Source organism: Corvus cornix, chromosome 18 (genome assembly GCF_000738735.6).
Source record: "Corvus cornix cornix isolate S_Up_H32 chromosome 18, ASM73873v5, whole genome shotgun sequence".
NCBI classification, from domain to species: domain Eukaryota; kingdom Metazoa; phylum Chordata; class Aves; order Passeriformes; family Corvidae; genus Corvus; species Corvus cornix.
In genome coordinates, this window is record NC_046347.1 from 4245013 (window position 1) to 4270778 (window position 25766).

A 25766-nucleotide genomic window follows, 5' to 3' on the forward strand; every position below is an offset into this window, starting at 1 on the left:
TCCACCGTGGCACATCCAGAGCCGGCGGGGCCGAGGAGGCTTCCCCGGGGGGAATAAAGGAGAGCCCGCCGAGAGCCCGTTCCGGGCTGTCCGGCCCCTCACAGCCGCCACAAGCACACAGCGGAACCCGGGCACGAAAGGCACGGAGCACCCACAGCAGCTGCTCCGGGAGAACCGCCGCCCTCACAGAACTCGAGCCGGCCGCCGGTTCCCTCACGGAGCCCCGGCCCCATTGCCCTCACGGCTCTCCCCTCCACGTCCGCCATTTTAAACCGTCCCCGCCCGCCCGCGCCACAAGAGATTCCCTTCACCGTCCTTCTTTTTTCCCGCGGTTTCTCGCCCCTCTCCTCCTCCTCCCCCACACACACACTGCTCTGCCTTTATATTTTTTTTTAATTGTTTTTACTATTGTCTGCGGTTTTTTACAGCTTTTAACGCACATTGTTCAAAAATTTCCCCGCCTCCACCGAGCCCTTCCGGGTCACAGCGGCGGCGTTTTAACAGCCACTTTCCAACCACACGGCGAATTATTAATTTAGAGGCGGATTCCCCGTGCTCCCTCCGGGACCACCTCGGGGAAAGAAGGAAAAAGGGATCGGGGTCGCTCCCGCGGCGCCGCGGGCGGGGCGGTGCCCCGTTCCCTTCCGGGGCGCCGCCGGCCATTTTGTGGCGTTAAGCCGCGCGCGCGGGCGGTTCCCCCTCATTTCCTCGTCGCGGCGGGACGGGGTGGCCGCTCCTGGCGCTTCGCTCCGGCCTCGGGGCCGCCCCTCGGACCCTGAGGTGGGTGCTGCTCCCTGCGGACCCTGCGGCTTTCCCCTATGCGCTGTAGCTCTCCTCCTTTTTGGACTCGCCCTGCGGTGTGAGGCGCGTCGCCCTCAGGGCCGCGCCGGCTGCTGACCCCCCTCAACCCCTCAGGTTTATTCTCTTCGGCCGCCGCCGCCCCTCAGGGGCTCCTGCCCACCATGAGCTACGGCCGCCCGCCGCCCGACGTGGAGGGCATGACGTCCCTCAAGGTGGACAACCTGACCTACCGCACCTCCCCGGACACCCTCCGGAGAGTCTTTGAGAAGTACGGCCGCGTGGGCGACGTCTACATCCCCCGGGACCGCTACACCAAGGAGAGCCGCGGCTTCGCCTTCGTGCGCTTCCACGACAAGCGGGACGCGGAGGACGCGATGGACGCGATGGACGGGGCGGTGCTGGACGGCCGGGAGCTCCGCGTGCAGATGGCCCGCTACGGCCGCCCGCCCGACTCGCACCACAGCCGCCGCGGGCCGCCGCCCCGCCGGTACAGCAGCAGCGGCTACGGCCGCCGCAGCCGCAGGTGAGAGCCGCGGAACGGGCGGCGGAGTTTGGGCAGTAAACGAGATGAACCTTAGCTATGCGCCTGTGCAGTGGGAGCCGTTTGTTTTCATGTTGGTTGCCTAGAGAGGTGGTGAAGTCTCCGTCACTGAACCGTATGGGCACAAACTTGAGCCGTGTGCTCTAGGACGACCCTGCTTAAGCAGGGAGGTTGGAGCGGGTGACCCACTGTTGTCCCTTCCAACCGGACCGATTCTGGGGTTCTGTGTTCTTTTCCCGGCGAGTTTCGCGGCGGGGCTGGGAAGAGGAAGCGGGGGTTTACTGGAGGTTTACTAGCAAAGGCACCTGAGGTTCCCTCGGAGTGGAAGGGTTTCGCCCTTAGTAGATTTAGCCCCCGGCCATTCGCTCTGAACAATGGCGCCCTCGTAACACTCATTTTCTTGCCCACGTGCGTCCTGTTCCGCCTTCCCTGTCCCGCAGCACTCGCTCCAGTCCGTGCATGACCCGTGAAAAACTTTTAACGCGCCCTTTTTTTTTTTTTTTTTTTTTTTTCTGGTATGTTTTAGCCCTAGAAGACGCCGTCGCAGCCGATCTAGAAGCAGGAGCCGCTCTAGGTCCCGCAGTCGGTCCCGCTACAGTCGATCGAAATCCCGGTCTCGCACACGCTCTCGGTCTCGCTCCACCTCCAAGTCCAGGTCTGCCAGGAGATCCAAGTCAAAGTCCTCATCTGTCTCCAGATCCCGGTCCAGGTCGAGATCCCGGTCCAGATCTAGAAGCCCTCCCCCTGCCTCAAAGAGAGAATCCAACTCTAGATCCAGGTCTAAGAGCCCTCCCAAGTCTCCGGAAGAAGAAGGAGCTGTATCCTCCTAGGAACATGGTAATGTACCTCGGGATCAGCACAGGATGCATGTTACTTTATTAGAGCACTTAGGTGGGGTGTTGGGTAGTTCTTGGAACATTAATAGCCTGAACCAAGTGAATCCTAGTGGGGCACATTGTTAGTTGTTGGTTTTGGTTTTTTTTTTCTTGAGCAGTGCTTTTTGGTTATTGATTTAGGGAAATAATTACTGAAGGGTTTTCTACGGAGAATTTTTTTTTTTAACAGAGAAAATGTTTTATTGCAAGATTAATGCCTTGGTTTTAATAAAATATTGTATGAGACGCAACCTATGATGAAAATGACTATTTCTTACTGTATTTATCCAACATCTGCATTTTCCCCTTTAAAGCTGCGGTCTCCTGTTTGCTAAAAGAATATTGGCCAGTATTGCAGATTTTAACTGATTTGGCTGATCCTCCAGGGACCAGTTTCTGTGGGCGTGTGTTGGAGCAGGTTTGTCTTACACTGTTAAAGATACACTATCCTTTTAGAACGGAAGATCGGTTCAGTGGCCGTTGTACTGACTGGAGGTAATAACTGTCCTAGAAAAGTGGCAAATTCCTTGCAAGAGAAAACCACGGAAACTAGTTTTTCCTCAAGTCTACATCTTGAAGAGGCATCTAAGGATACACCGGGTGGGGAAAGGATAGTGTGTCTTTAACCTTTCAAACTGTTTGGTCCTGTTTTTTAAAAGGAAAGGGCCTGAGCTAGCTCTGAAGTTAGGTAATTGTAGCAAAATTAGTCACATTTTCGGTTTTGAATGCTAATTAGAGTTTAGTTAAGTCTTTATGAAGAAGTATTAGTTTTGTAACTTTTATAGAACTTGGAATAATAGAGTGTTGAACAGGCTGAATTGAAGTTAATGGTGGCTTGATCTACAGCCTGGTGTTTATTCTCCTTTGTAACTAAACTATTTTGACCGAACCCTACATTTGGCCTCTGAAGTAAAGCAACTTCAAAAAGAGGGGGGAGGTGGAAGACTGGAAATTCCTAAAACTTAATTAAATTAGGCAAAGCCAGTTGAAACACAACTAGAAGTATCCCTGAAGTCATCCACACCCAAAATAGACAAGGTAGAAACCTGGCTGAACTTTTCTCTCTTCAAACCTAGATGCTTCAGCTAAATGAGAACCCACATAAAGGACGCCTTTGGGGGGAAAAGATCGCTTGAGTCTTCAGCCCATTGGAGAGACCCTGGCCGAGCAACCAGCTGTTGAAAAGGTTATTTTGTAACATTTTGTCTAACTTTTTACTTGTTTAAGTTGCGCCTCAAGTGGCAGATTTTACATTTTATGTGCCATTTTGTTGCTGTTATTCAAATTTCTTGTAATTTAGTGAAGTGAACGACTACCGATTTCATTATTGGCTTGGATATTTGAGGTAAAACTTCATTTTTGTTTATATAGTGCTGACTTCTATTGGAAATAAGAACTAATGGTAACTTGCTGCCTCCAGTTTCATACTGAGGAATCATGCAGCCATTATATGCTGATAGCTAACTGTCAAAAAGTATTCTCAATTTTGTCTTGATTCCTTAAATAAAATTCTGCAAAACTTCAACTTGAAACTTACTGTAAATTCTTTTTTTTTTAAGAAAGAACAACTTTGACTTAAAATAGCATCTTCAAATTCAAATTGGTAGAAATCTTTTCAGGTGACAGTTGATATTTGCAAGGATTGTTTTACCAGACTCAATTCTAATCTCTTCTCTTATGTATTTTTGTGCACTAGGCGCAGTTGTGTAGCAGTTGAGTAATGCTGGTTAGCTGTTAAGGTGGCGTGTTGCAGTGCAGAGTGCTTGGCTGTTTCCTGTTGTCTCCTGATTGCTCCTGTGTAACGATGCCTTGTCGTGCAGAAACAAATGGCTGTCCAGTTAATTAAAATGCCTGACAACTGCACTTCCAGTCACCCGGGCCTTGCGTAAAAAAAATGGAGCATACAGTGAGCACATCTAGCTGATGATATACACACCTTATTTTTTCCAGAATGGTAAAACTTACCAACCTACATTTATGAACTTATATATGAGAATTGTAATGTTAAGCAAAGAAATGGTTCATTCCTTTGTAAGTACTGATTGGTGTATCTTTTGCTTAAGACATTCTGTACTATACCCACTGTCTCTGTAGTTAATATTAAACATTTTTTCTGTGTTAACTTTTCTCAACTTAATGTCTTGGGTCAGCTTATTTTAGCTTGAAAAGATTTCTGCAATTATACTGTCAATGTTTAACTTCAATATAGTAACCAAATGCATTCTACTGCTTATAAATTTTATCCACTGGGGTTGCTTTTAAATTACTGTGGGCAAATTTTAATTAGCATTGTGACTAACCCAATATTGTGTGGCAACTGGTAACACACCAGGCCATGAACGCAGAACCAGCCAGGTCCTGGGATGGTGTTGTGGGAGGTCCACACTGAGCAGTACTAATAATTGCATTGCTGTGTGCTTGCCCTGGCTCGCCAGGCTGCTGCTTGACGGGGGCTGATCTTTACAGTGATGATTTCTCTTGATTTGGTACCAAATGACTTGTAACTTCAAACATCCTGTGTCAAGGGTTATTGTAATGCCTTGTTTTATCTTATGCATGTATGTTAAATGGGAATGGAAACATCTGAACACTGGCAGTGTGGCTTTGTTGAGGATTAAAAGTACTTTTCTACAAACTGAGGAGTTTGTATGTTCCAGGTTAGCGCAGTAAACAGAGGGGCTGGCTTTCGTATGTGGATCTTTGGGAAGGATTCTCCTGGTAAAGGGATCTTAAAGGGATGGTTTTCATTTTGAAAAGAGTGCAGTTACCTTTTCATAGCTGAAGTTGTGGATTTAGGTTGGATCTTGTGGATTTCCAGGTTAAATTCTGTTGTGTAGTGGCTCACATGATGGAATTGAAGCTCTGAACTATTTCACGGGCTTGGGGGAGGAACAGAAATTTCTCAAAAGCCATAGCTGGGAAACCAAACAGCTTTATTTTTACAGTGCATGTTTTAAGAATTGCTGCTTCCCCAAAATATCCATGAGGTTTGCTGTAAACAGGACTGTTCTCTGCAGCTCTGTGCTACAGCGAACAGCTGAGTATCACCTTGTACTGAAATCTAAAGTGGAATAAACTGAAGTGCCATCTGACTGTGCTAGTGAGATGATCATCATTTCAATTGTGTGTCTTCCTGGCAGAGAGGAGCTGGCCAAGTGCTCTTTGTCTGCACCAAAGGAATGCAAGGGAACGTGGATGCTCTTCAGTTTCCATTTGTAGAGCAGAGCCTCGATAGACCAGTCAGCACTAAGGGGAGGAAACTGTGTGAAAACCTAACCCAGGCTTTGCTACAGTAACTCGAGCAGGCTGTCACCAAACTTCAGTACAACACAGCTGGGTTTGTAACAGTTGAGTAGAACTCAACAGCAAATTGGTGGTTCTTGGATTATTTTCAGATTTTGTTACCTCCAGGATTTACTGGGCAAAAGCAGCCTGACTCACAATAAGGAGCTTTTCTGAGGCAGAGTGGTGCTGCCACAGAGGAGTTAACACTCGTCCACAGCTGAGACAGGAGTTAAGATTTGAGTTTTAAATACGTAAAAATTTACCTTCGGACTTGATAAGTTGTCCAGAATTGAGCATGTGGATCTTCTCCAACAAGAAGTAAATCGTAGTTAAAATATCTTCAAAGTCTGTGGAGTTTGGGGGAGATAAAGCAGTTTGGGTTAGTCTCTGGATTCCAGGTGGGAATTAATCTGCTTGGTTCTATGCCATGGTAATTACAAATCAATGCAAGCACAGTGTATCTGTATGAGAGACCCAAGCACGGCATGAAGGGACTTAGTTAATTACTTCGTCTTCTCTTCCCCCACCCTCAGCCACATTTATGACAGCTCTAAACTAGAATTACCCCAGAGTAACAAGGTCAGTAGCACAGTGTCACCTGATCTAATTGACACTGCTCCCAGCACTGCTTGGACACGAAGTCTTTGCAGTCACAAACCAAAGATACCTGAGAGCATTAACGTACCTTTAGGGTCAAAAAAGACATCTGAGCCTAAAATAATGTCTATAGGAGCAAGAGAGAGCAGCTCTGGAGACATCCGGCCCCAGGTGAGGCCTAGGACAGGCACGTGGGGTAGGTGGTTCATGAGGCAGCTGCTGCGGCAGCTCTGCAGGCAGCGGGGCAGCTCCTCGCTATCGGACAGGATCACCTGGGCACCGCACCTGGCGGCCACCACGCCGGGGAGACTCACACCGGCACCGATCTGAAACCAGAGCGCGTTCGTGGAGACCGCGGGCGGAGCCTGGCCCGCGGGTCAAGAGAGGGGGTACGGGGCGGGGAGCGTGCGGTACCTCCAGCACGCGCTTGCCGGGAAGGCTCCGCCTGTGCACCCACAGGTACTGGGCCAGGACCACGGCGCAGGGCCACACGTACATCCCGTACTGCGAGTCCAGCACCTGCAACACAGGGAGCGAGGCGCTGTGCCGGGGTCCCGGGAGCTCCCGCTCCTGCCCGTGTCCCGGCTGCCCCGGTACCTCGGCACGCGCACGGCCAGCGCCGCCGGACCCTCCTCGAAACGGTACCGCCGTGCGCGCCGCCGCTGCGGCTCCGCCATGGGCCAATCGTGGGCGGACACGTATTGCCGCTAGGCCGAGCTGACCAATCGGCGCCTCCTCCCGGCCTGACGTCACGCGGAGCGCCGCCGCGGGCGATGATGGCGATGGGCCGCTCGCCCAGCCGCGGCCTCCCCCGGGCGCCGCGGTTAAACCGGGCCGCTCCCGCCCGCGCCGCTGCCCCAGCGGGGCGGGGCGGGCACCTCCGCGGGCCGCTGCCGGGAGAAGGGAGGAAACCGGGTGACCCGCGGCCGGCCCGCCGCTGTCAGGGCAGCGGCAGGCGCGGAGCGCGGGCCCGCCGCGGGAAGGGCAGCGGCGGCGGTGGGGTCCCGGGGGGGCCGCAGGACTGCGGGACTGCGCGACCAAGGGCGCTCGGCGCCCGTGCCGCCTCCGTGCCGCCCGCGCTGCCCTTCCTCAACATGGCGGTGCGGGGGCGCCGCTTCCCCAGCTGCGGCCAATCAGCGCCGAGGCGTGGCGGAAGCCGGGGGGCAGCCAGCCAATGGGAGAGCGGCGGGGGCGGGGCCGCGGCGACAGCGGCGGCACGGGGTGAAATTTCTGGAAGGTGCGGCCGGAGCGGGGCCGGGATCGGGATCAGGGTCGGGCCGGGGGTGACGGGCGGTGACGGCCCCCAGCGCCGCCGCCATGAATCACAAGAGCAAGAAGCGGATCCGGGAGGCGAAGCGCAGCGCCCGGCCCGAGCTGAAGGACTCGCTGGACTGGACCCGTCACAACTACTGCGAGACCTTTCCTCTCAGCCCCACCGCCTGCAAGGTGCGTCGGGCGGAGGGTAGCCGGGGGCTGAGGGGAAAGAAGGGCGTGGGGAATGGGAGGGTGGGAATGGGGAATGGAGATGGGGAAATTGGGAATGGAGGGGGGCGCGACCGAGCGAGTCCTGCGGGGAACCGGGGAGAGACGTGAGGGGAACGGCGGGAGCTGAGGGAACTGTGGTGGGGACACGACCGGGGGTTGGGGAGCCCTGAGGAGACAGGGATGGATGGGGCCACTGAGGGGATTGGGAATGCCTGAGGTGAAGGGGGAACTGCGGGATGCGTGATGGGAAGCAGGAAGAGGCCCGTTCCCGAGGCTGGGGTTGCCTTAGAGCTGGCAGGAGGGAGAGGTTCGGTGAGGGAGAGGACTTTCTTCCCTCCACGTGGCGAGGGATGTGGGAAGGTCAGGGCCCGCCAGGATGGGACGGGCACCCGCATAATTCCCAGGAGCGCTTCCCCGTGTCCCGAGGGGGTGAAATGCAGCAGGGGATGTGTCAGCCGAAAGGGCAGGGTAGCCTCTTCGCCCGGGGAGCTGGCTCGGTGGGGAGCAGTGCCAAAGGCTTCGGGCTGCTCGTGTCACTGATGTGTGCAGGGAGCGGGCCAGGAGAAATGGGCCTGCAGCCTCGAGGAGCTTAAAATAACACAGAGGCAGCGCCATACCCTCGTGGCGTGTGGAGCAAAGGATACGTGTGAAGCTCCCCCACAGGCAAGTGCAGTCCTAGGATGTCAGTCTGTCCTAATATCTGTACTGCTTTCCTCCCTTGGTTTCACAGGATAACGTGGAGAGGGCAGATGCACTCCAGTTAACAGTGGAGGAATTTGTTGAGCGTTACGAAAAGCCTTACAAGCCCGTGGTGTTGCTGAATGCTCAGGTGGGCTGGTCTGCCCAGGAGAAGTGGACGCTGGAGCGGCTCAAACGCAAGTACAGGAACCAGAAGTTCAAATGCGGAGAGGACAATGACGGTTACTCTGTGAAGATGAAGATGAAATATTATATAGAGTACATGGAAACCACACGGGATGACAGCCCCCTCTACATCTTTGACAGCAGCTATGGAGAGCATCCCAAGCGAAGGAAACTCCTGGAGGACTACAAAGTCCCCAAATTCTTCACTGATGATCTCTTTCAGTATGCAGGGGAGAAACGACGGCCACCCTACAGGTAGAGTGACAGCAAGACAAAACTGGGTATTTTCCAGCTCATTGGTTGTTCCTAAATACCTGGAACTGCCTTACATAAAAAAGGGATATTTTTACAGAATCTCTAAAATGAGTGTACATCTGTAATCCTGCAGGAGAGAAGGGCAGGTTTGTGCATCACAATTTCTCTTTCAGCAACGAGTATTGCTACAGATTTATGGTGTGGGTTTTTGTTTTTTCTTTTCTTTTCGTTTTATTAAGCCAGTTTACATCACTTCTTATATTTTTCAAAAATTACATAGTTACTGAGACTTACAAAGATCAGTTTCTTGCTCTGTGTGTGTGCCTTCTGGCGTTCAAATTTTAAGTACCTCAGGAACAGCTCCTGGGTTTTGCACCAGTGGCTTATGTACAGCGTGGAATTTTGTTTAATTATGAGTCAGTCCTTTTAAGGTAAAGATCTTAAGCTAGATTGGGATCTAATGTGGGCACTAGTTCTTAGCTCCTGTTCAGATGGTTTTGAGAGAGAACAGTATTTCACATCTATGTAGTCTTTTCAACTCTTTCCTTATTTTTGCTTCAGATTGGAAGAGGGTGAAATGACGTTTCATTCATAAATTCGAATGCAGCAACCTTGTATTTGGGCTTCTAGATACAAAACCTTTTTTATCTATGTTACTTTGACACTTCATAGCAGTATGAACTGAACCCTCCCAAGAAATTAAAGCCTTTACAGTGACATTATAATTGTCAGACAATGCCTGTTGCCCTTTGAGTGACATGAGGCTCTGATGTGGTTTATTTAAATAAAATTGAGCAAGTAATGAGTAATGGTACTTTCCTCTGCACTCTCTCACGTGCCTGTAGTCCAGTTGTGCTTTTTCAGGAGTGAAGCAAGAACCTAATTCCATTTGAGGTCACTGAAGGAGGTGTTTTGACAGTGCTTTTTGTAATTCTCTTCTAAGAACATACAACACAAAACCACACCAGGTGTAGTCTCTAGTAGAAACTGAATACACTTAATTAACTAGAGATCATTTACCCAAGTTAGAGGTAAATGAGAGAATCTGGTTGTGACTCATTTATTTTGCTGTCTGTGTCCCCCACACCCTCTCCACCTACAGGCACATGCCGAGCTCTTTGCTTGTGATCTTGGTATCCAACTTCTTCTATTTCGTCCTAGAAAATATGGGGTTTTTTCAGGCTGTTGATGTTTTTTGAGAGCTGAGTGATGCACAACAGCAGGTAATGCCTCCTGGAATTAGAGGGTTCATCTAGGTACAGAAAGGAGTGTGCAGTACTCTTAGAGCATAATTGAAAATCTGACAGGAAGTGGTGCTAATCTTAGTATGAGGAGGATACGACCTGTACAGGTTGATCTCTGGGCTGAGAGGTGTGTGATAGTGTGTAGACCTTAAAAGAAGAATTGGTGCTGTTTAGGACATTTTTATTGGTATTGTTCTTCTTCAAAATAAAGACAGTAATTTTTGGAAGCCCTTTACTGAAGCAGCTGTTTTAATTTGGGGAAGGGGGCTGGGGTTTGCTTTCAGATTGAATTTAGGAGTTGTGAAGTTTTCAATCGTAAATTTGATGTCTTGGGGCAAACTGTGTTTTGTTCATTGTAAGTTAAATATTTGGAGGAAGATGCTGGTAAATGGCAGTGTTGCTAAATAAGGGTTTTAAAACCTTCTGTGTGTGTGTGTAGATTGCAGTTATTGTCAGAAAAATGATATTGGACAGTGCCAGTGCCAGACAGACTTTTATGTGTATAATTTCTTCTGATTTCTTCATGAAAGCCTTGACTGTTCTACTTGTAGTTTAAGCAGCTTTCTAAGGCTAATATAAATCTAAAGAGTAGATTGGCAATAGGAAGGACAAACACCTGCTTACTTACAGCTCCTTTGTGAAGCAGGAAGAAAGCAGCTTGATAAACAAACTTGCTGTCCTACAATTGATGCTGGCAAATGATCCTTCAAAACCAGCTTGATTTACACCTGCACTGGAAAGGAGAGATGGACAACCTGGTGTATTTTCTGAACCTTTGCATTCCTCTTGCTGGGCGTCACCTGCCTGTCCCTACACCATGGAGGGATCATATTGGTGCTTTAGTTTCTGTACTCTCTGCTGCCAGTTAAACAATTATTGTCATTTTTTTTCCTCTTGATCCCTGGTATGAAGTCACTTCACACTGCTTTTTCTGGCGTGGTTGGTCTTAGTGCTCCGTTTCAGGGAAAATGAGCAGCTGAAGGTGCTGCTGCCGTTAAACACGTACAGTAGATAAAGTTCTCCACTGGGAGAAATAAACCTTGCAAATGGGCAGTGGGAATATAAACCTCAAATCCTGAATGGTCACTGGAGAATAAGCTGCATGTAGTTAAGTGTTGGAATGAAAAGCCTGTTGTGAATGAACAGAAGGCGCAGAGAGAGGCCAGGGTTGCGTAACTTGCTCTGTTCCTTGTGTTGCCTTTTGTTCCTCATTGTTCTGCAGTTCTGGATGTGCTTGAGCAGGAAATTTTAGAAAACCATAGGAGAGTCCCCCTGCCTAGGAAGAATCCTAGCACAGGCTGTTGGGACTTAATTACACTCATAAACTTTGAAATCACTATTTTGCTGAAGAACTGTTTGAAACAAAAGAGAGCTATGACATTTAGAAAGTCATCTTCACTTGCTCGTCCCACAGTCATTCCTGTCCCAGTTCATAGTGGTTCTTAGGTTAAACTCCTGTTGTACCTTTTTGCTGCAGTGTGAACTTAACAAAATCAAGAGTGTAAATGAAGGAACTGTAATTACTTTAATTTCTAACTGAAAGTGCAATGAATTCTCTGTCTAACATGAAGAAAGGGAGCTACCTGCCTGCTCTATGACTGAAGCACTTTTCTTCCCCCTCCTGCAGATGGTTTGTGATGGGCCCACCTCGTTCTGGAACAGGAATTCACATCGATCCCTTGGGAACTAGTGCATGGAATGCCTTAGTCCAGGGACATAAGCGTTGGTGCCTGTTCCCAACCAGCACTCCCAGAGAGCTGATCAAAGTGACACGGGAAGAGGGAGGGAACCAGCAGGACGAGGCCATCACCTGGTTCAATGTCATCTATCCCCGGACACAGCTTCCCACCTGGCCCCCCGAGTTCAAACCCCTGGAAGTCTTACAGAAGCCAGGAGAGACAGTCTTTGTGCCAGGTATGTGCAAATCTCTCCAGGAAGGAAATCTGGGAGAGAAAAAGCATGTATGTAATATTCCTGTGTAATAGAGATGAAGGGAATATTTCAGCTTTCTTACACGGCCCATCTCTTAGAAAACAAACTCTCCTGAGCTTGTTTTGAGACTATTCAGTTACTTGCTGAACGTCCCAAAGTGTGTATGGCCTGTGGCATAGGATTGTATGTGGTACAGATGGCAGAACAAGTGGAACTTGTGTTACAGCATCACAGGAATGTGATCCTGAGCTAAATTGCAGTAATAGGAAGCTGTCAGGGCATAAAATAATGGCATAAAATAATAGAGGTGTTTGAGCCCCTAGTAACTCTTAGACAAAAATGCTCGAGTTTATACACACTGGAGCAAATTCATGACTGAATTTTGCATGTGAATTTTTCTTAGCTGTGGGAAACGAACTACTTAAAGGCACTGACACCTTCCACCCACTTCTCTGTGGTTATGCCTCATCTTGCATTTGAAATCGAAAGCTAAATAAAGCTTTGCTAAAGATGCCTTTCTCTCTGAGTGGCTGCACACTGTGTGCCCATTGTAAGCAGGGGGTGAGGTGAGTTCAGTGCCAGATTCTAACCTCTGAATCTTGCATCATTTATGTGCAGCACAGCCCATAGTTTCTGTCCACATTGCTTGTCTCTAACATCCAGCTGACTTGGTGTGTGAAGGGTGCCTTTTGATTGTCTTGGCACTTATTAGTGACTCCTGAGTGTACCTTCTGTTAAGAGTTTGTAGCTGTCGGGTTCCATTAAACTGTTCCCTCAGTCTTTTATGAGGCTATAAGTGGGTTGTAAGAACTCCACTATTTTTATCCTGTGTGGAGAAACGATTTTGCATCTATTTTTAAATGAAAGGTTAGTCTGTAGTCATAAGAACCTTACAAAATCAGCGTGGAAAGTGCTCTCCAGCTGAACAGAAAGGATTCTCTGTGCAGTCTGGGTTACAATGGCTGTTGCTGTTAAATAAACCGTCAGCAGCCAGCATGGTGCTGTCAAGTCACATCTTCAGTCCTGTGTGTGAGCTGGGTAATTTGGTCAGAGCTTGGAGCAGCGTTGTGTAACAAGAACCTGTCAGGCATTGGGGTGGAAGCTGAAATAAGGCTGAGGAAAGATGATGTGTTGGCAAACTCACCTGGGTTTGGGAGATAATATCCAGTTCCACCTGCATTATGGGAAAAGTGTTCTTGGATGTTCTTGAACTTGCTCTCTGCTGTGCAGCCACCAATGGTCACTGGTGTTGTGTTTTAGGTGGCTGGTGGCACGTAGTCCTCAATCTTGACACGACTATTGCCATCACACAAAACTTTGCCAGCTGTACCAACTTCCCAGTGGTGTGGCACAAGACAGTAAGAGGGAGGCCCAAACTGTCACGGAAATGGTACAGGTAAGAGATTTAGTAGCTTTCTTTGCATATTTTTCATTGAAAACAAAACTTAAAAATATTCATTAACATGCAGTGTTACAGTTCAAGGGCTAACCCTGAAATTTCAACTGTATTTAGGATTCTAAAGCAGGAACATCCTGACTTGGCAGCCTTGGCTGATTCAGTTGACCTGCAGGAATCTACTGGTATTGCTTCTGACAGTTCTAGTGATTCTTCCAGTTCCTCAAGTTCCAGCTCCTCAGACTCTGATTCAGAGGTAATGCTTTTTACTGCAATAGGTGATCCATATTCTGGAATTACATTGTTTTTCCATACCTGATCATGTGCCTTCATCCTTATATTCATGCCTTATGGAATAAATTAATGGACAGCAGATAAACCAATCTACATGGTGGAAGAGCCTGTGATCTTAGCAGGTTCTGTTTGCTGAAGCCTCTCTTTGCATTGCTAAGTGGCTTCAGTCTGTTTGATCCATGTCTGTATTATACATGAATCTGTCACTCATTTAGCTTGTGGAAAATGGCTGCAAAATGAATGTTCTAAAAATTGGGAGAGGGAACAAAATCCAAAACAGATCAGTTATGACATGGGACTCTTCTCAACACCTAAATCCTTCAGAAGCCAGAGTCTTCTCCTTGAAGATGAGGTCCTTCTAGGGGCCCAAAGGAACACGTTCATTGTCTTGCTCCAAATCAGCTTTAGTCAGTGATGAAATCCAAGAACGTTTCTGTTCCTGATTTTTAAATGCTTAATTTAAAATTTCCTTGATGTGTCTAACCTAAAACAGAACGTTCTTTGAGCTCAGGGTTGCTGAGTAGCTCTTGTGGTGAAATGCACAGCACAGGCAGTTCATGAGGTTCCTCTGAATTGTGGTTTCATCTTTCCATCCTTCAGTGTGACTCTGGCTCCGAGACAGAGGGGATGATGCACCGGAGGAAAAAGCGGAGGACATGCGGAATGATGGGGAACGGGGACACAACTTCCCAGGATGACTGCGTGAGCAAAGAACGCAGCTCCTCCAGGTGACCCCATGGCAGCTGTTGGTTTTAAACAAGCACAGGACAATGTGAGGGAAAGCTGGCACCCTTCAGATAGGGGATTCCTCAGCAGCGAGGGATGGAGAGCAAGGGATTCCTTACAGGACATAAAGCAGTTGACTAGTGCTATCTTCTATTTTAATTGTTCCAAGCAGAAAACTAAGATTATTGATGTTTTTTTTTAAATCAGGGGTTTTATTTAATAAACAGTTTTACTACTTTTCCTAGTTGTCTCTTTTAATAGATGAAAGAATTTGATTTTTTCTTTGTTTAATGGGAGAGGTGGGATGTTTTAACTGCTCTTCAGAGAGCACAAATGAATAGTGAACAGTTAAAGATGAAGAATGATCAGGCAGCACTCAGATTTCAGTGGCTTATTCAAACAGAAAACCTTTAAGCAGTTGTGTGGTTTCTCTTACTGTTGCCTGGATTATTTCAATTTGTTCCACTGCTTTATCTGTTAAAGGCAAAATTCATCCTAAATTCCAAAGGTCTGTGTTCACATTTAAAATAAATAAATAAACAAATACATAAATATTGAGCAAATTTCAGTCAGTGTGGAAGGAGGCAACATTAATATGGCAAAATTGAGGATAGATACACTTAGGGTAAAGTTGCTGAGGAAAGCAGTTCTCTGGACTGGCCAGGTTAAAAACAGTGGAGCACTGGGAATCGGGGAGTATACTGCAGGGAAGAACTTAAACATTCTTTCCTAAATAAAGCATTTTTCTCATACAGCAGAGGCTTGCCAAAATTCTTAAGCAAATTCCTCGCAGCTTGGTTAACCAATGCTGCTGGATTGGCTGCCTGCCTGCATTAGAGTGCTGGCCAGTTCCTGAGCTCTTGGATGCTCCAGGTTTGGCGTGGATGCAAGTGCTGTGGTGGCTTAGTGTGTGGCTTGCTGAAGAAGGTGTGCAGCAGTAGTTTACCTGAGGAAGTCCATATTCCAGCATGATGCCTGACTTCCCAGTCTAGGGACTGCCTGAAGACCTGTGTGCTCCTTAGATTGCTCTCTTGTTTCCAGGAGTTGCTTGTAACTGAATACAATTGAATTACAAGTACAGAGCATCATTAAAGGCTGGGGAGAGCTGTACTGACTGCTTATTTTGCCCTAGAGGTTTTCACAATTTGCTTGTTACAACATTGTCAAATCCCATTTTGGCAGCCAGTGTGACTTCAGGCAGGGAATGAGCAGCAGGAGAGAACAGACCTTAATGCAGACCCTGGTTTAAGAACAAAAGCTGTAAAAGTGCAGATCACGATGCAGATCTGTTCTTCTGAAAAACCCGTGCATTTTTAAATTATTTGCCATTCAAATTTTGAAATGAATACCCTAAATATTAAAAATTAGCACCTTGCCTAGAACATTTGCTTTCTGGGTTTCAGTGTTCTTCCTCCTGTATGTTGATTGTTTCACTCTGTGAGGGTGGGTGGGCGTTCTCTTCCAGCTGTCTGATGGCTTAGTTGACAGAAACACTTCCAAACATAAAATCCTAACCCTGCTTGTACAATGCTGGAGGAAGAATAAGCCTGAGATTAATCTGCATGCTGGGATCTTGTGCCCTGCTATGAGGGGAATGCTCAAAGGCAGTTGTACCTTTTTTTGACAGGATTAGGGAATCCTGTGGAGGCCGCAGCTACCCCTGAGGGATAACACCACCTGCCCAGAGGCAGCTGCCGATCGAAGCTCCGTTAGCAGCCAGCCAGCTCTGTTCTACCCCCTTCTGCTTCTATTTCTCACACTCCTTAAGTTTTTGTCACTCTTCCTCGATCCAGACATCTTCGTTACATGCTGTCCAAGGTTGGCTCCTGAATAACCTGTAGGGGAATGCCCCAACTACGTCCTTTGTGCAATGCTTTGTCCCCTCTGCGCCCCGGGTGAGTGCACTAAAACCCAGCTGTGGGTAAGGACATGCCAAGTATTTAAAGGGTCACGGAACTGGCAAGGAAGACAACGGTCAGTTTTTAAAGAACTCTTTCTAAAACCAGCAGGTAAATGTAAAAACCTGCCTTGCTTTGACACTGTCATATGTTTACATGTTGTCCTGTACACTTGAGGAAAGGAACACCAGCCCTTTTGGCCTATCGGAACGTCCGGCGGATCTCACACCAGAATTTCAGGAGGAGCAAGGAAGGAACGAGCTTCTGCAAGAACTGAGCTGTGGAAAATGGGTCCTTGAATCTTACCCTGCTGCAGGAGAACACTGCTGTCGGGGCTGGAGCTTCCAAGTGTGTGTCTCATAGAATCCTGGAATACGGGCACTTGGAAAGAACCCATGAGGATCCTCGAGGCCAATTCCTGGCACTGCACAGAAACCAAGAACCCCACCCTGTGCCCAAAAGCATTGTCCAAACACTTCTTGAACTCAGACGGGCTCAGTGCTGTGACCGTTGCCCTGGGGAGCCTGTTCAGTGCTCAGCCACCCTCTGGGTGAAAAACCTTTCTGTGATATCCAACCTAAACCTGCCCTGACTCAGCTCCAGCCATTTCCTTGAGTCCTGTCATTGGATCAGTACCTGCCCCTCTGCTGTCCCTCAGGAGGATGCTGAAAACTCAAATGAGGTCTGACCTCAGTCTCCTTCAGGCTGAACAGACCAAGTGCCCTCAGCCACTCCTCATACAGCTTCCCCTCCAGACCCTTCACCATCCTCATGGCATCCTTTGGATGATTTCCAATGGCTTAATGTCTGTTATATGTTGTGGTTCCCAAAACTGCCCCCAGCACTCAAGGTGAGGCTACCCTAGTGCAGAGCAGAGCAGGACAATCCCCTCCCTTGCCCAGCTGGCAATGCTGTGCCTGATGCCCCTCAGGACACAGTTGGCCCTCCAAGCTCCAGGGCGCTTGTGACTCAGATCCAGCTTGCCACCAACCAGGACCCCAGCTCTCTTTCCACAGCTCTGCTCTCCAGCCTCTTGTTCCCCAGTTTATCCACACAACCAGGAGTACCCTGTCCCCAGTGCAGAATCCAGTCCTTGCCCTTGTTAAGCCCCACACAGTTGGTGATTGCTCACCTAATTTGTTGAGGCCTCTCTACCCTCAAGGGAGTTGACAGCTCCTCCCAATTTAGTGTTGTCAGCAAACTTCATATTCCTTCCAGTCCCGTGTCCAAGTCGTTAATGAGGATCTTGAAGAGCACAGGGATGAGGATGGAGCCCTGCAGAACCCCACTAGTGACCCGTGCCAGCTTGGTGTCAACCCCATCACTGTCACCCTTTGTGTCCAGCCTGTAGGCCAGTTGCTCACCCACCCTGTAACACGGTTAACCAGCTGTGGGCTTGACAGTTTGTCCAGAAGGTCTTTGGGAGAGACAGTATCCAAAGCTTTGCTGAAGTCCAAAAGGTGACATCTACTGGCTTTCCTAGATCGGCAAGGTGGGTCACCTTGTCACAGAAGGAGATCAGATTCAACAAGCAGGACTTTCCCCTCATGAAGCTGTGCTGGCTGGGATTGATGTCTGCATTGTCCTCCAGGTGTTTTTCAGTACTTCCCAGAATAATCTCTTCCATGATTTGGCTGGGCACTGAAGTGAGACTGACAGGCCTGTGGTTTCCAGGGTCCTCCTTCTTGAAAATTGGGACAACATTCACCAGCTTCCAGTCAGCTGGGACCCCTCTGCATTCCCAAGACTGCTCAAAAATCATTGAGAGGTTTTGCAATGACATCAGCAGCATCTTGGGGATTCTCAGATGAATCCCATGAGGCCCCATGAATTTGTAGGAGCAGATCCTGCACAAGTTTGGGGTCGACTGGGAGTTGAACATTCTCACAGTCACAGTCCTCCAGCTCTGGGCACTGAGACCCCCTTGGTCCATCATCTGTGCTGAAGACAGAGGCAAAGGAACGTCAAACGCCTCTGCCATGTCCATGTCCCTGTTTGTGAGGTGACCATCCTCATCCTGGAATGGGCCAGTGTTATTTCTAATTTGCCTTTTGCCATTAATATATTTGAAAAAACTCTTTTTTATTGTCCCCCATGGTTCTGGCTGGTTTAATCTGCAGTTGAGCTTTGGCCACGTGAATTTTCTCCCTACAGTGGCAGCAGCATTTCTGTGTTCTTCCCATGTCACCTGACCTTGCTTCCACTGGGTGAACACCTTCCTTTTTCATCATGTTTCCAAGAGAAGATCCCTGTTCAGCCAAGGAAGGGAAGGTGGTGTGAATGCCCCAAGCACTGAAGCAACTTCAGCAGAGGTGACCACCAACCTAAAGCATCTTTCCTGGTCTTAATCTGCGTGCTCCATGCACACACCTGAAGTGCAACACCTGAACCAGCAGCAGTCCATCTACTTCACTGTGTCTGTCACAGTGACAGGTAACAAAGCTGCACTAGCACCTTGTGATGGGAAGCTCGACGGAGCAGGGGAATCCTGGAGTTTCTTGCATGGAAAAAACTGGGGGGGGGGTGGGGGGGGAAGTCAGCATTTGCCAGCAATTCCAGTCCTTCAGGTGCAGGTGTGATGTTTAGCACAAGGCAACTGCTGACAAAGTCTGACTCTGGCACGATCACATTTGCTGGGCTTGAAACACCAAACAGTTCCGAGGCCGTGGGCTTGCTCAGGCCGGTGCAGTTCACATCCCTAAACGGCTTTTCTTTGAGATTGTGGGTTCAGATGTTGCTGAAAGTTGCAGTGCCAATTTTAAAGGACTGAGGGGGGGACATATTGTTGTTTTATGCTTTTTAAAAATGCAATGTGTTGCTTAAGTCTGTGTAGATGCATTTGTGTTATGCCAGGTAAAGCTCTTGTCCCCAAGGGATCTGTTGGAGCTGCTGGCCTGTTTTATTAGCAGGAGCTTGTGCTAGTGGTGTCAGTGGTGTCTCTGTGTGGCTGAAGGTGCTGCCAGGAAATCTGAACTTCCCATGGGCTGCTTCCATGGGTGCTCTTCTGAGCCCTAGGAGGTGGATACAGAACTCACTTCAGCCGTTCTCTGGGAGAGGAGACTTGACAGCAGAATTGCTGTGCATGTAGTAAACACACAGCAATGCCCAGGCACTGCTGAAACAGCAAATTAAAAAGAGGTTGAAGCCTCAACTGTGACTTTCTTAAACATATTGGGTTTGGTGGAACCTGGAGCGTTGCTTTTCTGGATTCTCTGATCCATTTTTAACCTTGTCTCTTCCCTATTTAAACACTCCTAGGCCATATCCTTTTGTACAAAGGAATCCTAAATATGTTTGTCAGGATCTCTGTTTTTGACTTTTCTGTGCCAGTCAGTTTGTGTAGGAGCAGTGTGGTGGTGGGGAAACGGAGAGGGAAGGTTTACTGATACATTCTTTAGCTGTCCAGACTTCTGAATTTCCTGTGATAGATAGCCAAGCATAAGCAAGCACACTTGCTCTGTAGCCACTGCAAATTCTTCCACAAGATTACTTAAAAAAAGCCTCTAACTTCTCCAGCTCCTGGCATTTCTGGCCAAGGCTGAACAGCCTGGGAGCCTGCACAGTCTGTGTGTGTGTCCTCTCAGAGCAGGCTGCAGCTGCTGCCTTTTGGAAGAATGGAGAGGCAAAGGCTCACAAGACTCAGCTCTGTCGGGGTGAGGGGAGTCCGTGGACAGCTGTCCCTGCCCTCTCTGGTGGCTGGGCAGCACCTCAGTGAGATGCAGCTGCATTTGGCACAGTCTTAAAATCTAATGTGAAAGCCTGATTGCTGTGCTGGGAAAGCCACACCTCTGCCTTTAGAAGCACAGTGGGAAGATTCAGTGTGCAGAGCATTCTTCCATGCCTGTGAACTCTTCCATGGTGTGAAATAAAGCAATTCCAGGTGAAGCCTGTGTTGGTGTGACACCCCTCACAGAAAAGCAGCTTGTTTACAATGGACTGCAGACAGCATGATAGCAGCAACCCTCTCCTGACTGCTCCACAGGGCACTTCCTGCTGTGAAACAGTGTCTGTTCAGGCTGCCTGGGAATCAGGACTCTGGGATCTCCAGTTCTTCCACTTAGGGCTTTTGCCTCAGCCACTTTGGTGAGTCTTTGTTTGAGCAGTGAGGAAAATCCCTACCTCGCAGGGCTGTTGTGAGGCTGAACTCTAACTGCTGTGTAAGATGCTTTGAAGCCATCCACCCACAAAAAGTGTTCCATTCATCCTGAGCAACCTGAGACTTCCGAGCCTGGTGGGAGCTTTTTGTAGCAGAAAACATTGGGGATGTTGTCCAACACTCTTGGCCACGTGGTGTTCTGTGGTGGCCCTTCCAGAACTGCTGTGTGGTACATAAATTGTAGCAGAACAAGACTTTCTGTTTTCACCAGGGTTGAACTGTTGCTGTTCCATGGCCTGCTCTAAATAGGAGGTCCTGCTAGAGCAGGATCTGTTTCTAAAAAGGTCTAGATGCAATTCTCTCATCAGGGAGTCAGCTTCACTGGTCTTACAGGAATGGGGGGAGCTGGTGCTTCCCAGGCCCTCATTCCAGGCTGGGTGAGTGAGGAACAGTTAAAAACTGTGCTCCCTTTGTGCCTAGCTCCGTGCTTGTGGGAAGCTGGCTGGGGAGGGTGGGCTCTGTGCTCTCATTTCTCCAGGCTTGTGCTTCATGTCTCTTGTTCCAACCCCACTGCTTTTGTACTCTGGAGGCCCTGGGTGCAGCAGGTCCAGCACCCCGTGGGCCCCTCATTTCCTTGAGCCCCAGAGCAGCAGCACAGCTTTGCCTCAGCCCCCTGGGGCTTTGGGGGCTGCCCTGTTCCCCAGGGATGGGCAGAGAGCCTCGGGCTGGGTGTCACTGTCACAATCCTGCCTGCTCTGGGAAAGGTGATGGGATTTGGGAGCTCTGGCTGTGCTTTAGAGCCTGGTAATGGACACAGGCTGTGAGAGTTCAGGAGGAAATGACCCAGCACTCTGTCAGAACCGCAGATGTGGACAAGAGGCACCAGTCCTAGCACCTGTTCCCTGCACAAGTGGTGTGGGAGCAGGTGACACCGAGGAGCCTCTGGCAGACCTTCCCTTCCCAGCTCATGTGCGCTGGCTCCAATTTGTCTCCTCAGTTACATCAAACCTCTCCAAATGCTTCAAGGAAAGACCACAACCTCTTTCATGGTTAACCTCTGCTCTCCTCCCTGAGTCCCCAGCCATGGTGGGCTGGGAAATGAGACTGTTGGCTGAATCCAATCTGAAATGCCTGTGTGGGCACATTGTAACGGGAGCTTTTTGGCATCCTCCTTGCAAAGGCGGGGAAGGAAAATGCTACCCGTTCATGTGACAGTCCCACTGTCAGCTCCAAGCCCTGCCACTGCCCTTAGCTGCTTTTATCACCCATCCAGCAGAGCTGGGATACTTGTCTTGTTCGGATGATTGTGGTTTTGCTTTTTATTTTAAATAAAATCAATTATTTTGCATTATCCTGTCACTTTCTTTCATACTGTGATCTGAAAAAACCTTACAGGTGTGCACTTCTGTTTCCCAAAGTGCTAAATGTGTCAGGTGACAACTCTGGGGGTGCTTGGGGGTTTGCACATCTGAAGCTGCTGGGGTTGCACTGACTTTGGGAGGTGAGTTTTGTTGGTAGGTTTGTTACCAGACTGCCCCACCTGCTCTTTGTCCCCGCCCTGGCCTCCCCAGTCTGTGTCACAAGAGGTTTCTGTGTTGTGTTTCTGGTGCCACCTCATCCCGGTGAGAGGGGGTTTCATCTTCCAGGTGTCGTGTGCTGCTTTGGGAGGGCCACCATGGTGATCAGAGGGATGGAGCACTTCTCCCATGAGGAAAGGCTGAGAGCAATGGGATTGTTCAGTCTGGAGAAGAGAAGCTTCCAGGATGATCTAATTGTAGCCTGCTGCTACCTGCAGAACCTACAAGAAAGATGGAGAGAGACAAGGGCCTGGATGACAGAACAAGGGAGAATGGCTTCAAACTGACAGGAAGTAGGTTTAGCTTGGATATTAGGATGAAATTCTTCTCTGTGAGGGTGGGGAGGCCCTGGCATGGGTTGCCCAGAGAAACTGTGGCTGCCCCACTCCTGGCAGTGTCCAAGGCCAGGTTGCACAGGGCTTGGAGCAACCTGGGACAGTGGAAGGCGTCCCTGCCCATGGCAGGGGTGGAACAAGATGAGCTTTAAGATCCCATCCAATGCAACCCATTCTGTGATTCCATGATTCTAAATAGGCCCCACAGTGCAGAGGGGTTCTGTAGAAGGGCTGCAGTCCAAGCAGAGGGGTTTGGGGCAGAGCTGCCTCAAGGAGCTTGGCTGTGAGCAAGGACTGGGAAAGTGGAAAAACATATATTTTGTCAGTGAGCTTTGTTGAAACCTGTAACTGTAGGTAAATAAGCTGGAACAGAGTGTGGGACAGCAGCCCCGAGGCTTTTGAAATATTTATAGCAATATATTGTAAAATGAAACACCTCAAAGAGTAAATGGCTTTGTGGCAGCAGACAGGCAGCTCACTCATTTCCACATAAACCTCTGTCCTCCCCTTCCCAGACACTGCTGGAAACATCCTTCTTATTTAGTGTCACCTATAAAGCATTTTCTTTTTCTCCTTTCCAGTTGCCCTTCAGCAGCTCTCCCCATGCCCAGCTCACCTCCCCTGCTCCTTGCACAATTAACAAATGAGCCCCTCCTCTCCTTGTGGATGATCCGGGTGTGTCCGTGCTTGGCATTTAACAAGCCCCAATTCCAGAAAATGCTGTGAGCTAATGGTGGCTGAAAACTGTGTACAGCCACTGTAGAAATGCTTTTATAACTGATCTCTCTTGCTTTTCAGCCTGGACAGGCAATTTGGCGTGCTTCAAGATAACCTCACTGTTCTTCCTCATTTGTAGGTACTGCTGGTACCTCCTGCAGTCCCTCTGTGGCCTTTGCAATCAGGACTTGATTTATTTTTGTTCCTCTTGATTTATCTACACATCTTTCTCTTCATGACACTTGCAAAGGAGGACGACACACTGACATTTAATTACTGCTGGGGATCCCACAGGTTGGATGGCCTGCGCTGCACCTTTGCCAGTGTTCCTGCTCCTTTCCTCCAGTCTGCTGCAAAAGCAAATTAACCCCTGCTTTTTCTTTTGTGGCAGTTGGAAAACAAGTCATGGAGCAGGGCTGTGTCCCTCCTGCAGTGCCAGGCATGGCACTGAGCAGCTGCATGTTTAAGACTGGTTTGGGGTTGAATGAACAGGCTTGCAGCACGTTTTTTCCTTCAAGGTGCATGAAGACTCCTCTGTGGGGCTGCACCTCCTCTGGTTCTGGAGAAGTGTGGATCGAGGCAGGTAGAGCTGGTTGGGAATGTGTTCAGAGGGAAATAATCATTGCCTGTCCCTTCTGGTCACACACACCTGTGTGTGATGCTGGTGACCGTGTGTGTCCTGTCCTTCAGCAGAGGGGCCTGGAACTGGGGGCTGCCACCGGAACAAATCCATGCAGCCTGCCTGGAGCAGGAGGAGGGGCAGGGCAGCTGGAGCAGCAGCAGCCATGTGCTGCTGTGTCCCAGCTGTGCTGACAGGGAAAGGCGGACCGGGGCTGCAGGAGAATTCTGGAATTGCTTTTCTGCTGCAGCACTGCCTTGTTTAGACCCAAGGCTGTGTCATTTCTCAGCTGTTCCACTGCAGCTGGGGCTGGAATGGCTGCCAGTACCCAGGAGCTTTTGGAATATCAGCTTGTATCAGTGTACTGTCAAGGGCAAGGCCAGTTGTACCAGTTTAAGACTTTGAAGACCTTCAACAATCACTGAGAGCCTGCCCTGGCTCAGGGATTAGATTGTAAAATGAACTGAGATGTTGGAAGAGCTGTATGGGCGAGAGCAGAGGTCTCACAAGCAGAGGGGGTAGTGACAGGAGCTTAGGGAGAAGGTCTAGAAACAAACACTCCCGGGAGAGCTCTTGGGCTGGACCATTCCTTTCGGTGGAAGCAAGGTACAGCCATCTCCACCCCTGGGCTGAGCTCTGCCACTCATGGATTGAACCCAAAGCTCCCCGAGCCAGCGCACAGCCAGGTGTGAGAAGGCAAATGAGAAGCCAGCCAGGTAGGGGAGTGACCTCCAAGCCTGAAGAACAGCGAGTACAGGGGCATTTCTTGGGATAGCTTCTCATTTCTGGCATCAAGATGGAGAGGGCTGTGTTCTTGGCAAGGAAAAAGTGATATCCGTGACTGGGAGTGTGACTGGGGCTTGCAGCAATAATCTGAGTTTGGACCAGTTATAAGACTGGTCTGTGCTCAAACTTTATGTGAGGGAAAATGGGTTCTGGGAGGATCTGGGAACATAAAATCCTGTCTTTTGCCCTTGGAAAGCAGCATGTATCTGCTCACCTCACTGCACAGTCTTGTGGAGCCACGCTTGGGTTATGGCTGGGATGCAGAGGCCGGTGTTGGAGCTCAGTGACCCTCCTTGCTTTGGGTGGGAGGGAAGCAGAGGACCTCGGAACAGCACCTGCCTGTAGCCAGAGACTGAACATGCGGTGTGTTAGACCAGATCTTTTTTGTGCCTCCAGAAGGCTCTCCCGACTGTCACACACCCCGTTCCTGCATCCTGGGAGCGCTGCCACCCGCAGTGGCGCGGGCAGCAGGAGCCAGCCCGGCTCTGTCCCTCCCGCAGGAAGATTTGCAGCGCAGCATTTTCCGTGCCGGGGCTGCTTCCCGGAGCAGTTGTCACCGCGGCTCTCCTGAATCCCCCTTTGTTGGCAAAGCTCTTCAGCTGCTGCCGCCCTTGGCTCCCCCGCTGCAGCCCGGAGCTGGCGGCCGTGTGAAAGCGGCTTCTGTGCGGGGCCGGGGCTCTGGGCACCGTCCCCAGACAGCCCCTGACCGCCCGAGGCTCCTGGGGACCGTCCCCTGCCCGCCCGGGGCTCTCGGAGAGCGGTTCCCTGCCATCCTCAGCCGCCCGGATGGGGCTCTGGGGACCGTCCTCAGCCATCCCCTGCCCGCCCGGGGCTCTCGGGGACCGTCCTCAGCCATCCCCTGCCCGCCCGGGGCTCTCGGGGACCGTCCCCAGCCATCCCCTGCCCGCCCGGGGCTCTCGGGGACCGTCCCCAGCCATCCCGGCCCGCCCGGGGCTCTCGGGGACCGTCCTCAGCCATCCCCTGCCCACCCGGGGCTCTCGGGGACCGTCCCCAGCCATCCCGGCCCGCCCGGGGCTCTCGGGGACCGTCCCCAGCCATCCCGGCCCGCCGGGCGCTGCAGGGCGGTTCTCCTCCCGAGAGAGGGCAGCGCGCTCCAGCCGCTGCTGCTGCTGCTGTCCCGCTCCGGGCTCAGCCCGAGCCTGGGCTGGGGCTGGGGCGGGGGTACCGTGCCCAGGTGAAACCCTCCCCGAGCCCCCCCTGCCAGCAGACTCCGTGCTCGTCTCTCCCGGGGCTGGCGGGCAGGCCCAGGGCAGAGATCCCTGGCTGGGAGCCTGCCTGGCTGACCTGGTGAGTGAATCCATCCCCTCCTGTCCCGCAGCGTGCATGACAAAGCCGGAGGCATCAATCGTGCCTTGTAAATTGACAGGGGAACCCCAGAGATACCTCTGTGCTTCCCAGCGGGAGCTTTGGCCGGGGACCAGG

At 50.1% G+C, this 25766-nt stretch overlaps 3 protein-coding genes across 8 annotated transcripts; 2 read left to right on the plus strand and 1 right to left on the minus strand.

The window, feature by feature from the left end:
* Window positions 1-645: 645 nt before the first annotated feature.
* SRSF2 (serine and arginine rich splicing factor 2) lies at window positions 646-5309 on the plus strand. Of its 6 annotated transcripts, XR_005603321.1 has the most exons (4): window positions 646-1324; window positions 1869-2179; window positions 3294-3403; window positions 3914-5309. XR_005603321.1 is itself a non-coding variant. In XM_039562178.1 (3 exons), exons 1-2 carry the CDS (start codon window positions 963-965, stop codon window positions 2170-2172), a joined length of 666 nt encoding a protein of 221 aa, XP_039418112.1. In that variant the 5' UTR covers window positions 646-962; the 3' UTR covers window positions 2173-2179; window positions 2532-5309. The 6 variants fall into 6 exon arrangements, 3 of the variants coding, with proteins under 3 accessions (XP_039418112.1, XP_039418113.1, XP_039418111.1); XR_005603319.1 differs by having other exon boundaries at window positions 1869-3403; XR_005603320.1 differs by having other exon boundaries at window positions 1869-2635; window positions 3294-5309.
* On the minus strand, window positions 5130-7031 carry METTL23 (methyltransferase like 23). The gene is given in 6 exon segments (XM_039562180.1): window positions 5130-5463; window positions 5766-5805; window positions 5808-5849; window positions 6188-6425; window positions 6514-6618; window positions 6697-7031. Coding segments are annotated over 5 exon segments (606 nt in total). The 5' UTR covers window positions 6598-6618; window positions 6697-7031; the 3' UTR covers window positions 5130-5261.
* A 259-nt stretch (window positions 7032-7290) lies between these two features.
* JMJD6 (jumonji domain containing 6, arginine demethylase and lysine hydroxylase) lies at window positions 7291-16711 on the plus strand. Its single transcript, XM_039562176.1, has 7 exons — window positions 7291-7545; window positions 8315-8703; window positions 11575-11861; window positions 13140-13275; window positions 13393-13531; window positions 14170-14297; window positions 15923-16711. The coding sequence occupies exons 1-7, from the start codon at window positions 7417-7419 to the stop codon at window positions 15957-15959; spliced, it is 1245 nt and encodes a 414-aa protein (XP_039418110.1). The 5' UTR covers window positions 7291-7416; the 3' UTR covers window positions 15960-16711.
* Window positions 16712-25766: the final 9055 nt, after the last annotated feature.

Excerpts from the sequence above, each read along its gene's own strand:
- JMJD6 (XM_039562176.1), top strand. The coding sequence starts at position 7,417 with ATGAATCACAAGAGCAAGAAGCGGATCCGGGAGGCGAAGCGCAGCGCC. Across the intron at positions 7,546-8,314 it reads TCAGCCCCACCGCCTGCAAG|GATAACGTGGAGAGGGCAGA; the intron begins GTGCGTCGGGCG and ends TTGGTTTCACAG. Across the intron at positions 14,298-15,922 it reads AAAGAACGCAGCTCCTCCAG|GATTAGGGAATCCTGTGGAG; the intron begins GTGACCCCATGG and ends TTTTTTTGACAG.
- SRSF2 (XM_039562178.1), top strand. The coding sequence starts at position 963 with ATGAGCTACGGCCGCCCGCCGCCCGACGTGGAGGGCATGACGTCCCTC. Across the intron at positions 1,325-1,868 it reads TACGGCCGCCGCAGCCGCAG|CCCTAGAAGACGCCGTCGCA; the intron begins GTGAGAGCCGCG and ends GGTATGTTTTAG.